This window comes from Lampetra planeri, chromosome 7 (assembly GCF_965212315.1).
Source record: "Lampetra planeri chromosome 7, kcLamPlan1.2.h2, whole genome shotgun sequence".
NCBI lineage: Eukaryota > Metazoa > Chordata > Hyperoartia > Petromyzontiformes > Petromyzontidae > Lampetra > Lampetra planeri.
Genome location: NC_136113.1, coordinates 12819160 through 12831547, shown reverse-complemented (window position 1 = coordinate 12831547; position 12388 = coordinate 12819160). Strand labels below are relative to the sequence as shown.

The following is a 12388-nucleotide window of genomic DNA, read 5'->3' as shown; positions in this document are numbered from 1 at the left end:
CTGGGTGGGGAGGGGCTGGGTGGGGAGGGTGGGGCTGGGTGGGGAGGGGAGGGTGGGGATGGGAGGGTGGAGAGGGGCTGGGTGGGGAGGAGCTGGGTGGGGAGGGTGGGGCTGGGTGGGGCTGGATGGGGGGTGGGAGGGGTGGGGCTGGGTGGGGAGGGAGGGGCTGGTCACCCCGTGGTGCCCTTATAAAACTCAACGTTTAACCTACTCACGCCGGCTTGTGCCCGCCCTCACAGTCGGGCATATTTGCGGAATACACCACGCCGCCATTGACCCTGCAGGCCATTGAGCGAGCAACCCAACCTTGCTACCAGCTCCCTCCGCAGCAGGAATGTGTTCTGACTGCGTCGCTCGGTACTCTGAGCTCTCAGCCTCCCGACTACACCCACAGTGGCTTTTTCAAAGACATACCAAAAAGCATCCCTCATTGTGAACTACATTATAATGCCGACTCGCTTGAATCCAGAAACCTTATTGAACACGGACCTTTCATAGAAGAACAACCTTAACAAGTGTGCTATCAATTCGTGTGAGCACATTTCTAAACCGTGATGTTCATTTATGGACATTCTTTATACATTCTCTTCTCTTTATGCCATTAGTTTCATGCTGGGGGGAACGCGCAAAAAATCCGCCCCAGGTGCAAGCGGTGGAGGGGGGGTGGGTGGGGGGGGTGTGAAAACACCCAATGTGGCTTAATGGAACACAATTGCTGATTTAAAGTGTCTCTCCACTCGCAGCACGGGCACTGTGAGTGCAAAACACGCGGGATCAACGAAGCGTAGCTTAACAGCACTTTTCCTTATCGTGGTGGGGCCCATCCCAACTCTCATCTCCCGAAAATGCAATTTAGCACGCACATCCCCCAATCATGTAACCAGTGCTGCGTGCAGAGAGAGAGACACGTGGAAAGCCAGCCTCATTCGCCAGCAACACACACGGCGTGCTTCATCCCAAAGCCACAGGGATAGTGCAGTGGTAGAATAAATATGAACAGAAAACCAAATATCACAAATTCAACAACATGGTTACAGAACATTCCCCGAGTCTGTGCATGGCGTGGCACATTAAACTGCACGTCACACGCAGCGATGGTGCTGCATGGATAACCTCGGCAATGGATTCAACGGTGAGCGTGAGTGGCGAGATTCCCGCATACGCACACGCCCCTGGTTGTGCGTTGAAATGCACGACCGCTACTCTCCAGGCGTCAACTCCGTTGGGAATTTTTAAATTTTCATTGCTTTTGCTCCATCCGGAATTGGCACTCGCAGGAGCATTCTCTCCGAAGCAGAACGCGCCGCGCTGCTGTACAACTCTGAGTTGTTTGCGCGAGTCATCCGTAACGGGAGCTTCGCCGCTGTTGTGGTTGTTGGAGGCAAGAAGGGAAAGGGAGGTGGGGGAGGAGAGAGAGAGCTGGAGGGTTTGGGATTTGGGTTAGGAGCGGTTGTGAGTAGAGCGACGGGGGGCGGCGGGGGGGCTGGAGTGAAAAAAAATGGTTATCATGCGGAAGACATAACGCAGGCATGGCACGCGTGGATTAAGTGCTGCTGCCGCTCAGCTACAGTCCCAGGATTTATCGGCACTGCGGCTGCGGGGTGCCTGCCCCGCCCGTCGGAAGCCTCCACACACGAAGGCGCGCGCACGCACGCACAGACACGCAGGCGCGCGCGTGTGCGTGCGCGCACACAGGAGTCGCGCGTGCTCAACACAGACGATCGCACACACAATGCGGCTGTAACAGCGCTGCCCGGGAGGGATGGAGGGGAGGGGGGGGCCCGGCCTTTTGCTGAAGCGAGGCTCGCAGACAGCAAAGCGAAGCTGCGAGGCAGACGGCCGGGCAGGCGGGCGAGAGGTAGGAGGGCGCTCCGAGGTGTCGTCGGAGCCACGCTCGCGTGAGCGCAGCGGCAGATGAACATCGGTGGCCGACGTTAGCGAGGCAAGGGGCAACGTGCGGGTGGAAATGCAAGAAGGGCACGCGCTGGCAAGAGAGCTTGTGGCTACACCTGTTGGGGTACTGTAAAAATCTAATTTTCGAAAGAGCAGGTGGCGATATAAATAGTGTTAATATTACGAGGGCTAGTAAACCTATATTTAGCGTGTGAATCCACGCTGAGTCTCAAGACTCTTTTTCAGGAGGGTCCTACTTCAATATATTTGGCCCGTTTCCCTCGAGAGTAATGTGGAATGACAACGGAGTGCCTGTACATTCGAGGAGATGAACAGTATTTTTGTTTTAAACATCAGCAACCCACTCGCTGAGGCTGCTATAGATTGCCCACAGCCATAGCCCAAGAGATTTTGACTCTCATTCCCCCTGATAGAAATCTGCATGACCCACGAACACCGCTTTATTAGACGCATATACCACCACAGCCGGCGAACGTGCCACGGGATATTCCACAGCAAATCTAAACAACAGTAAAACGATGCAATCACCCCATTGCATTGCAGACACGCTACGTGTTTGTTTATTTTCACTGGGAACTGCGGTGCTCTGCAGTTATGCGTTATTTTTGATTGACGTACCAGGCTCTCACTACGCGACACGAAGCAACACGCGCCGCAAACTCCCCACTAACGGCACCTTATGGTTGCGTCCGTGCTTGTCCAGGAGGGAGATGATGGAGGTGATGTGAGCCTCCTTGATGATGTTCAGCGCCTCGGGGCTCTCGATGAGGACACAGTGAAGCACCTCCAGAATGCCTGGCGCGGGATACATTTTGTCGACATTGAAGGAATTTTACTTGGGAATCGCGACGATCAACAGCGGTTTATTTTTTATTTTTTTTAAAAAGGTCAGCAAGCACAATGGTGCCGCTTTGTCTCCATCGAAATATTGAACTCCATCCGTGTGCGCAGACTGAATCCTAACCGGTGCATTTAGCTGTCCACAAATTGTCGGGTGAAATTTGGTTCTTTGTTCCCTCACTTTGCAAAGGTATATTTAGTCGCAATGCAAAAATGAGACAGGTAAGCAAAACCTATTTGATTATATTTCCTCAAAAATTGCGATTGCACTATTGGTGTTATGTCATGGGATGCACGGGACTGTCCAATAAAACACCGAGAATGGTGCTCATCTCTATCGCAGCGGTGGAAATTCCACGTTTATATGGCGGGGGCTGTCTCTCCAGGGGAACACTCAATGTTGAATTCTCACTCTTCATAGCATGAAGGTGGTTACAGACGTATATGTCGCATGAAATAAGCATCGGACACACGGCACATTATGTCTGGATTTAATGTATACAATAAAAAAGGCTCACGAGTTTTCTACGGCTATAAAAATCAACAGCAATAGACGGAATTTTCACAACACAAATATGAATCGTCTTATGATGACGATAAGAAGAACATTTGCCAACCTCTACTTTCCTTTGTATAAAAAGCTTGAATGTCTCCACCGTGTCTCACCTGGCTAAAATATATCTTATCCGGCAAAGCGCACACCCACATCTTTATCAATACGCAACATTGCAATAAGGTGATTTTTTTTATGAGCATGACACACACGGCCCGGTAAATGGGATTAAGCAGAAGTCTGGAAGAGGTAATTACTGTATTCAAAAGTAGTTGGAGTCACTTGGCCCGAATGCTGATTTCTAGTGAAAGCATTGTTGCATTACATTCCTCCCGGGAAACGAAGTAAAATATAGCACTCATTGCTCAATTCATGACTTTTCCTTCATTTCAATACAACCACAATCGCACCACACCATTAACCAGTGTCGTCAAGGGTCTCCACTTACAGTGCATTAAGGCTCAGCAGTTAACCCAGGCAATGGAGGGAGGGAGTCTCTCTCCAGTAGCAAACGAAGAGTGACGTGGAGGTGGTGATGAAGAGGAGCCCATTGGGGCCTGGTAGAGCAGTTAATGTAATGCCATGCTGTGGCTCGGGCAATGTTTGTCGAAATGGCACAGAAACTACGATAGCAGGCCACGTTAATTTTAACACAATATGTGTTGCGTCGATAAAGACCTTTATTTAAATGCAGGTGACAGGTGCAGTCAACACACAAGATAATGCCAACAAGAAGAGATTTTTGGGAGTAGATAAATCACCCACTATGTGATTAAGGCTACAGTATTTCGATTTAAAGCTTTCGTGACTGCAGGGATTCATCTTCTTGGTTCTTTCGGTAAAGTCACGTAGAAGGAAAAGAATAAAATTATAAAAATAAAACATAATAAAATAATTCTCACGACGTTTCGGTCACAACGCAAGCAGCTGTCCTCAGGTGAAGAACAGGTCTGTCGGAAAGACAGACCTCATTCAGATGCTGTCTTTCCAACAGACCTGTTCTTCACCTGAGGACGGCTGCTTGCGTTGTGGCCGAAACGTCGTGAGAATTATTTTTTTATGTTTTATTTTTATTATTTTATTATTTCCCTTCTACGTCACTTTACCGAAAGAACCAAGAAGAAGGCTACAGTATTTATATTTATACTGGACTATGGCACGCCGGTTAGGCTTCTTGTTAAAGTGTGAGTGATTCTGCAAACAACAGAAGTTCAGCAGGTATACCATTGCTGAACCACAGCAGTAGCTCTCAGAGGTGGTGAATGCGACAGTGGTGCAAGCCTTATGAGGTGCTCGGGGTTTTTCCCTTTTTGAGGATGGGTGAAATTGCAGCTCCCAGGAGGGTTAGTGTCATGTAGCTGAGCAGGCTGATGTATAATTGATGTAGAGAACATTTTCACATCGAGTTTCTTAACGGCCGTGAAAAAGATTACGGCAATTTTATCATTCGATTCGAGGTCATTCATCTAATCAGGTGACTGAACTTACAAGGCCGAACGAACACAGTGTCAATAGTTACATGGGAGAACACTGTTGTGTTTAAAAAAAAAATCATAACCTATTTGAGTACTGAATATATTAGGCTGTTTAACACCAGCACATTGTAGTATATTGTAAATGATGTAGTTGCCTCCCCTGTGCAGCAGCCTTCGAAGTTGACAGCGAGCATCCATCGACAATACAAATACATTCTTAGTACGCCAAAACGATGTCCTATTGAGTTTACCACATAACATCAACTATATTAAGCACAAACTACATTTCTCGGTGGTCCACTAAAGTGCATGTTATGTTCGTTTTAATTCTCTTACCAAAATGCATATCGTTTATATACATACATTATTTTTCCCCGCGGCATATACAGGCACATGTACTATTTAGGGAATAGGCCAAGCGTGCCAGTTCAAATTAGTCAAATTTGAAAAACTGCTCAAGAAATTACTTCATTGGGTAAGGCCACGTAGCAACATTGCACCCTCCTGGCAAACAGTACCCATCTGTGAAACATCTCGTCACGGTGGTCAGATGTTTACTCCTTCGCCTGGTATGGAGGACGTCGTGGGTAAGATCCTGCCCCTGACACCTGTATATTTGGAGTTTGCATGTTCTGTCAATGGTCGTGTGGATTTTTCTCTAGGTATTCTGTTATTCCCTCCACGTTTAGAAACATGCGCTTAGATTATTTGGCTGCTATACATTCCCACATGATAGGCTACTTCGTTGAGCTATCGTGTGGCGAGGTCGCTGAAAAAGAGCTATGTAACGCAATGGGCCTTATCTGGTAAAATAAAATAAAAAGCTTATAGTAATCACCTTGCACTTAAAAAATGGGGCAAATAATACATGAATCAAATTATTCCTATTGTTTACAAACACAACAGATATATAAGAAAAAAATGTAAGCACGCACATACATATATTGTATAACTGTTAATTAAAAGCATATATAAACCCTCAGGGCTGGCTGTGATGTTAACATGAAACACAGTATTGACACTTTATAGTCGCATTGATAATATAATTTGTGCCCTCCTATCACAGCACATACATCAGCCAGGTGGCTCAGTGGTAGAGTGACTGGCTCACAATCCTGGTTGGGAATTAACACAGCCCATCACCCCTCTGGGGTGATTAAAACTAGTACCACTTTGTGGGGAAATCAACATTGGTTGTCCTGTATGTATGTAGAACTTCTTTTGTACATTATGTAGCCAACCCATCATAGGAATATGGAACCTCCACAAATGGTTCAGGGATGTAAATCCATATTTTTCTAGACCTTTTAATAATGCAATGTACAAATAGTGTAATCTATTAATATTAAATATATATCCCTGTTTCCATCCCCGAACTCCATAACAAAAAACTCCACAAGACATATTGGTATGATGTCAATTGAATTTTTCATGGCTTTTGCTTAAGGAGAATCAAACATTATCCAGTGTTTGCTGGATAAAGTGTGCGTTTCAACCACGCATCGATCAGACCACCCCTTTGGGCAGTCGCAGGAGCCAGTGACTGGCAGCCAAACATTCTCCATTACCCTGGTGCAGACCTCCAGGCATGTCACGCCAATGCCATTCATTTCCCCGCGTATGCTCCCCCCCCCCCACCACAATGGCCTTTGTCTGTCTGCCAGCGCAGTGCACGTTCGTGTGAATTATTCATTGCGGTGGCATTTTCAGAGGTGCAGCTGCAACATTTAATAGTTGTGAGAACCATAGACAGATTTGTGCTGGCAATGGAGGAGGTGAAAGCGCTGAAAGCGCTATGATTCATCGGAGCTGGGGACGTGTCTACTCTGTGAGTCAGCGTCACACACACACGTCAGCACACAGCACAAGGCAGAGCGGTGGACAAATACAGAGACTCATTAAAAGATAAGCCACTACCCTTTTGTGAATCTGTGATTGGTTGTCCTATGGAGAGACCATCTCCCTGCCATAGGAATGTGGAGTTGTAAATATTGGCTCAAGGTGGTCAATGGAGATGAGCACTATTACAATGTTTGTTTGAGCAGCGGGCACATTCAATTGGGAACGTTATTGCATGCCGTAATGATTTAAAAATTGAAACCAATTTCACGAACAATATGATGTTTATAAAAGGGCTCATTACTTTTCATTATTCGCAAAGAAATTATTATTGTTGCTGGAAAGTTATTTTATGGCCAATTCCTTTTGTTTAACATACTTCGTTTTGTTTGCAATGTGAAAAAATTGAATGATTAATTTATAACAAATGTAAGCATGAATATCATAATCAAACCGTTTAAATTGTGTATCATTGTACTTGTACATGTCATTACATTATTTAATACACAGTTTTGAACTAAATACTGTATGCTGTGGTTCACTACAAATTATTTGTATGTTCTAAACTTACATTTGTGTCACCTCACCCTATATTTGGCACTATTTGTATTCGAACCTTGGTCTCCCAAACAAAGTAAATTTTGAATACCATTTAGCTTGTCTGTTAAAAACAGAGCTTTACAATCCATTTCAATTTAAACAAAGTATCCTAATTTATGTTTCTTAAACATAATGTATAAGTTTACGTGTAACATTTTTTAATAAAATGCTGCAAACGGAAAGGTACACATTTATATTTTACCATACTTTACGTCTACATTCTAGAAATGTTATATAGCAAGGATATAATGTAAAGTCAAAGACATAAGAATTAGGCCCTCAACATTCAGAGCAATGAACAAAAATGACCACAACAAGGATCATCCATCAACTGTAAAATTTCATGCTATTTTTCACAAAGAATAACATAAGCCATTCCTCATTGCATATATTAATGACATAAATCGTTCAACACTGGACTTAATTTCATTTAATTTGATATACAATAAGTAATAGATATAACCATGATGGCCAAGCCCACTTTAAGCCCTCCCCCATGATTAATGGAGTGTCGTTTTTTTATCATTTTTTTCACCAAATTAAGCTCTGCTGGGTGGTGATGGCCATTGCTTGCAGAGGCGAGGGTTGGTAGATCGTGCTAATGTTGTGAAACTCCCCTCCCGTGGGCGTCGAGGGAGTGCCATGCCCTGGCTCGTCAGGAGAAGGCGGAACAGCAAAATGCGGACATATAATTTGTCTCTTTTATATGAAACAGTTTTGCTCCCTCACATGCATACATATTTTTTTCCCCAGGTGCTCCTGTTTCCTCCCACGTGTATAAACGCATATTTTTTGCTGAAAACATCTTAATATATCGAGGACTGCAGGGCTTGGACAATTGTTGGTGCCTGCTCACTGTCTGGCGGCCTACAAGATTGGTATATGGTTCCTTAGTGATCGTGAGATGCGATTTGCATGAATGATGCTATATAAAATTAAACATCATTATTAGTGTTAAGTGTCTTGCTGTGAACGGGTGTGGGTTGTTTTAGCACTGCACACCTGACGAGGCTTCCAGTCTCTCCAGCCGACTAACCAGCCAGTCCAGGGAGCTGGAAAACTGGGCGCAGTTCCTGTGATTCCCACGAATCAGGGCAGCTGGAGGCAGGGACATGGGGAAAAGTGACACAGAACAAAGAGTGCAAGATGCAAGTCAAAGTATGTTGCGCAGAAACCAGCAGTGCAAATAAAAGGCTTGTTACTACTGTGGTTCAGAAACAAGCGTTGCATACATTTTATTCAGGAATAGGTGATAACATTCTCCACAATCCATCTTCCCACATCAACCAACATTCTCCAAAAAGCCAAAGTGCTTTCATGCCCGAATCAAAATACAGTAGTGTTCATTTCTGTTGGTAGCCCTGCATCATTGGGGGGCAACGTCACATTACTATGACAGGGATATGTCCATCCATTTGACAAACACTGTTGAGTTTCGACGCTGATGGATATTTTATCAGCCCCAAGGTCGATGATGGGCTGTGCTGATGCCCAACTGGGATTTGAATTTACGACCTTCCACATGCGAGTCGAGCACTCCACAAGAAAGCCTCCTGGTCGGGCGGTGAGCAATGACCTCAGTTGTTAGCCGGGCGACGTGAAAATGAGACCAGGTCTGGGACGCCAGGACCAGACATTGAGCACTCCCACGTTAGGTAATTCGAACTACTTCCCCTTATTAATGCTGCTCCATCAGCTTTGTTTTATCTTTGCTTTCTACGAATTCTGCTACGATGGTCCATTACCGAGCACTCTTCTATTGCATCGGCAGAACCCTCACGGACAGCAGAAGCTATACATCTTGGCAGAGATCCATATTCAATCACCGCTGGACTTTAGCTAACATCCAAGCAATGATTCAGTCAACTTTCGATGGAAATAGGAGTGGCCAAAACGGTTTCAGAATATCTATTAAAATATTTAACCTCTGAAAAGTCAGCCATGTTTTTCATTCACTGGGAATATGGTGCGTATTTTTTTACTCGTATGTCAAACAAATGTTGATAGTTCTGATACATTTTAAAGCTCGTGAATATTCTCATAATTAAAACCTTACTTGCCTCACCATTATTCTTTGTAGGTTCATTTGTTATGTTACTTTCATAACTTCCTTACCTGCCTTATGGCTGTAACACATGTCGCAGGATAACGTTGCGAGCAATGTCCCTTCTTCAGAGGCAGCAGTCCTCTCAAGAAGGGACATTTACCTCCGATTAGCGCGGTTGGCTACGTACGATGCGAAAGAATTTCAACATCCATACAAAATTATTCTTTGGTTCTTTCGGTAAAGTCACGTATAAAGATCCATACAAAACTGCCTGTTCATCGGTCTGAACGTGTATTCAGGAAAACTAGATGACCCTGCTAGTTCAATCACTATGAAGCCTAGCACGCATCTTACCAATAGCGACATACAGATCTTATATATTTTGTCCAAGTTTGGCAATGAAATACGTAGCATAAATCATGATTTTGAAGCTTTCGTGCCTGCTGGAATCCATACTCTTTGGTTCTTTCGGTAAAGTCACGTAGATAGAAACAACGTTATCCTGCTACGTGACTTTACCGAAAGAACCAAAGAGTACGTAAGCATACAATTTAGCATAAAAAAATTTGAATGTTACGCTGCACAACCTAACAATGAGCATGCGCATGTTACAGCACGTGTCCACGGGTGTACACCTGAGCACTGGAGCAACGGACCCCTGGTGGTCCGCGAAGCTACGACTACAGGGATGGTTCCGCCGGGAATTTGTCGTTTTTATACTAATGGCATCCACACCGAGGAAATGTACAATTTCAAACAAGTAGTAGCGTGTTGGCAGTCCGCGAAATATTTCGGAGGTTCAATAGTGGTCCCGCAGCGCTCGAAAAGGTTGGCGGAACCCGCTGCGCTGAGGAGCAACAACAGTGGCGACGTTCTGATTTGCAACACGATGGAAAGGTTTTCGTGGTTGTTTTTGTAGCGCGCACGGGTGCTCGTTTGTCGGTCGACTCGGCCTCAAATCAGTTACCCGGTGCGGCGTGAGAACATTGGCACCGAGGAAACAATGGCAGCTGGGGTGGGGGGGGGTTCATACTCTTAGTTCTTTCGGTAAAGTCACGTAGGTAAAAAATTAAATTAAAATTAATAAAAAAGAAAAACAATAAAATCACGACGTTTCGGAGGCAACACAAGCTTCCGTCTTCAGGTGAAACTGTCACAGCAACAAATCTGTATCAAGTGGGGGGGGTGGGGGGGGGTGGAAGTCCTGGCCACCCACACCCCTCGTGGTACCGTGTTGGCCTTCACAGGTGCTCACTCACGGCACTTGCCCCGAGAGTTGGTTAAGGCTACGAGGGGGACCTTTGCCTTCGCTGGTTTGTGTATGCATTGAGCGTGTTTCTGTGGACACATTGCTTTGCACGGTCGATTCCACTTGCAATGGTATTCTTAGGAAAGTCTCACAATACCGCGTATGTCGAGTATCCTCATATCGGATTAAAATTGGATATAAGGATTTGCATAGCCTAAGGCAATGCTCTGCAGTTATCTCTTCTTGTGGCCAAGATAACAAACAAAAAACGATAACATGCAGCCGGTGGCTGGTGTATATGTCGAGCCCCTCCATGTTCGTGATTTTGCGATGACGTTTTTTCAGTACTCCAATATGCCAAAATAACGAATGTGAAAAGGTATTCAAAGCTGACCATTACATGTTTACCTACACATTTCCTTTTTTTTGCAGCATCAGACAACATTCGTGGCAATGAGTGATGAGATATGTTGCTCTGGACTTGCACACCACTGGCAACACCATCTCCTCGTGTTTTTGACCACCCACACACCACACCGACTCCATCGCCTCTTCCCAGCTCCGCGCACTCGACCGTGTGTCTCTTGGCTCTGGCTCTGACCTTGCATTGCAATAACCTGGGAGCTGGGCTATCGCTTGAATAGAACATGCACCATTAACCAGTGTGTACCGAATCGCGGCTCGCTGTGATGAAGCCATACAATGCCGCAACGCTTGAGGACCCTTCCTAAAACCCCAGCGGAAACGCGGGGGCTTTAACCCGGATCACATAAGTGTCGACTCTTGTACCGTGACACAGGCATTAGCCCCCTGGGCAGCCAGACACCACCGGCGTTAGGTAATTTTCTAAATACAAACATGGATTTTCCCCTACGACTCCAGTGTAAGGTTCATTAATTATACAGCCACTAAAATGTAACCACTCGCGTTCCCAGACTGTAAACAGCCATGTTTGCTGTGTCGTTCACGGGAAATATGCACCGAACGGAACCTATTACATGATTTATTACGACGATGGCCGATGGTCAAGCATAATAACGGAGTGGCAGCCGAGGGATTGATTGTCTCCGCGCGGACGTGTACCAAGGAGATGGAGCAATTAAATCAGTTCATGTGCAGGTGCTGGGTGGATTATTCCATCGCAGCATCATAAGTGGTGTCGGTGGCTCGGGGAGACCTCTATGCAGCAGTGGACTGACCATAGTTTTTACATTACTTTGAGCTTCAAAAAGTGCATACCAATGATTAAAAACTCATTAATAAGCCAGACAGTGCGGCATTTCATTAACCCTCACCCTGCATGTGAATTAGACTGCTGCAGTCAGGCGGCCAACAGCTACATGGACATGACAGTGTCGTTGTCTGCGGATGCATTACGTATGTCGTTAAGCACAACGCGGCAGTCGCGTCCGTGTAAATAAATCATTAATATGGGTCATCGCTGCAACGTTTCATACACAATTGCTCAAGGTGAACAAGGCATTACCCAATAGATCATCACCACTTTAACAATGATCGTCACTATATCTTACCCGCCGCTATTGGACATCTGTGAAAAAGAGCTTTATAGCTCATGGGATCCCTCCAGTATAAATCGAGATTCTGATTCTGATCTGCTTGGGTGGCGCTTACTCGAACCCTGACTCCCAACCGGAAGGAGGCAAGCTCATATCCCGGTTGGCAATGTATTCCTCCGTTCGTGGTCATACCATAGGTGGGACAAAGTCATTGTTATGCAAGTCCAAGTCGAGTCGCAAGTCATCAAATTCATGACTCGAGTCTGACTCGAGTCCAAGTCACATGACTCGAGTCCACATCTCATAGGTGGGACAAAGTCATTGTTATGCAAGTCCAAGTCGAGTCGCAAGTCA

General features: G+C 45.5%; 1 protein-coding gene across 1 annotated transcript in view; it reads right to left on the bottom strand.

Annotated features, from left to right (window-relative positions):
• Positions 1 to 12388, bottom strand: part of LOC144720153 (ryanodine receptor 2-like) — a 289470-nt gene that overhangs the window by 194206 nt on the left and 82876 nt on the right. The window contains exons 14-15 of the mRNA XM_078596660.1: positions 8224 to 8319; positions 2591 to 2709 (exon numbers count right to left, since the gene is read on the bottom strand). Of these exons, the coding sequence (XP_078452786.1) occupies positions 2591 to 2709; positions 8224 to 8319 (215 nt within the window). The remainder of the gene's footprint in view (positions 1 to 2590; positions 2710 to 8223; positions 8320 to 12388) is intronic.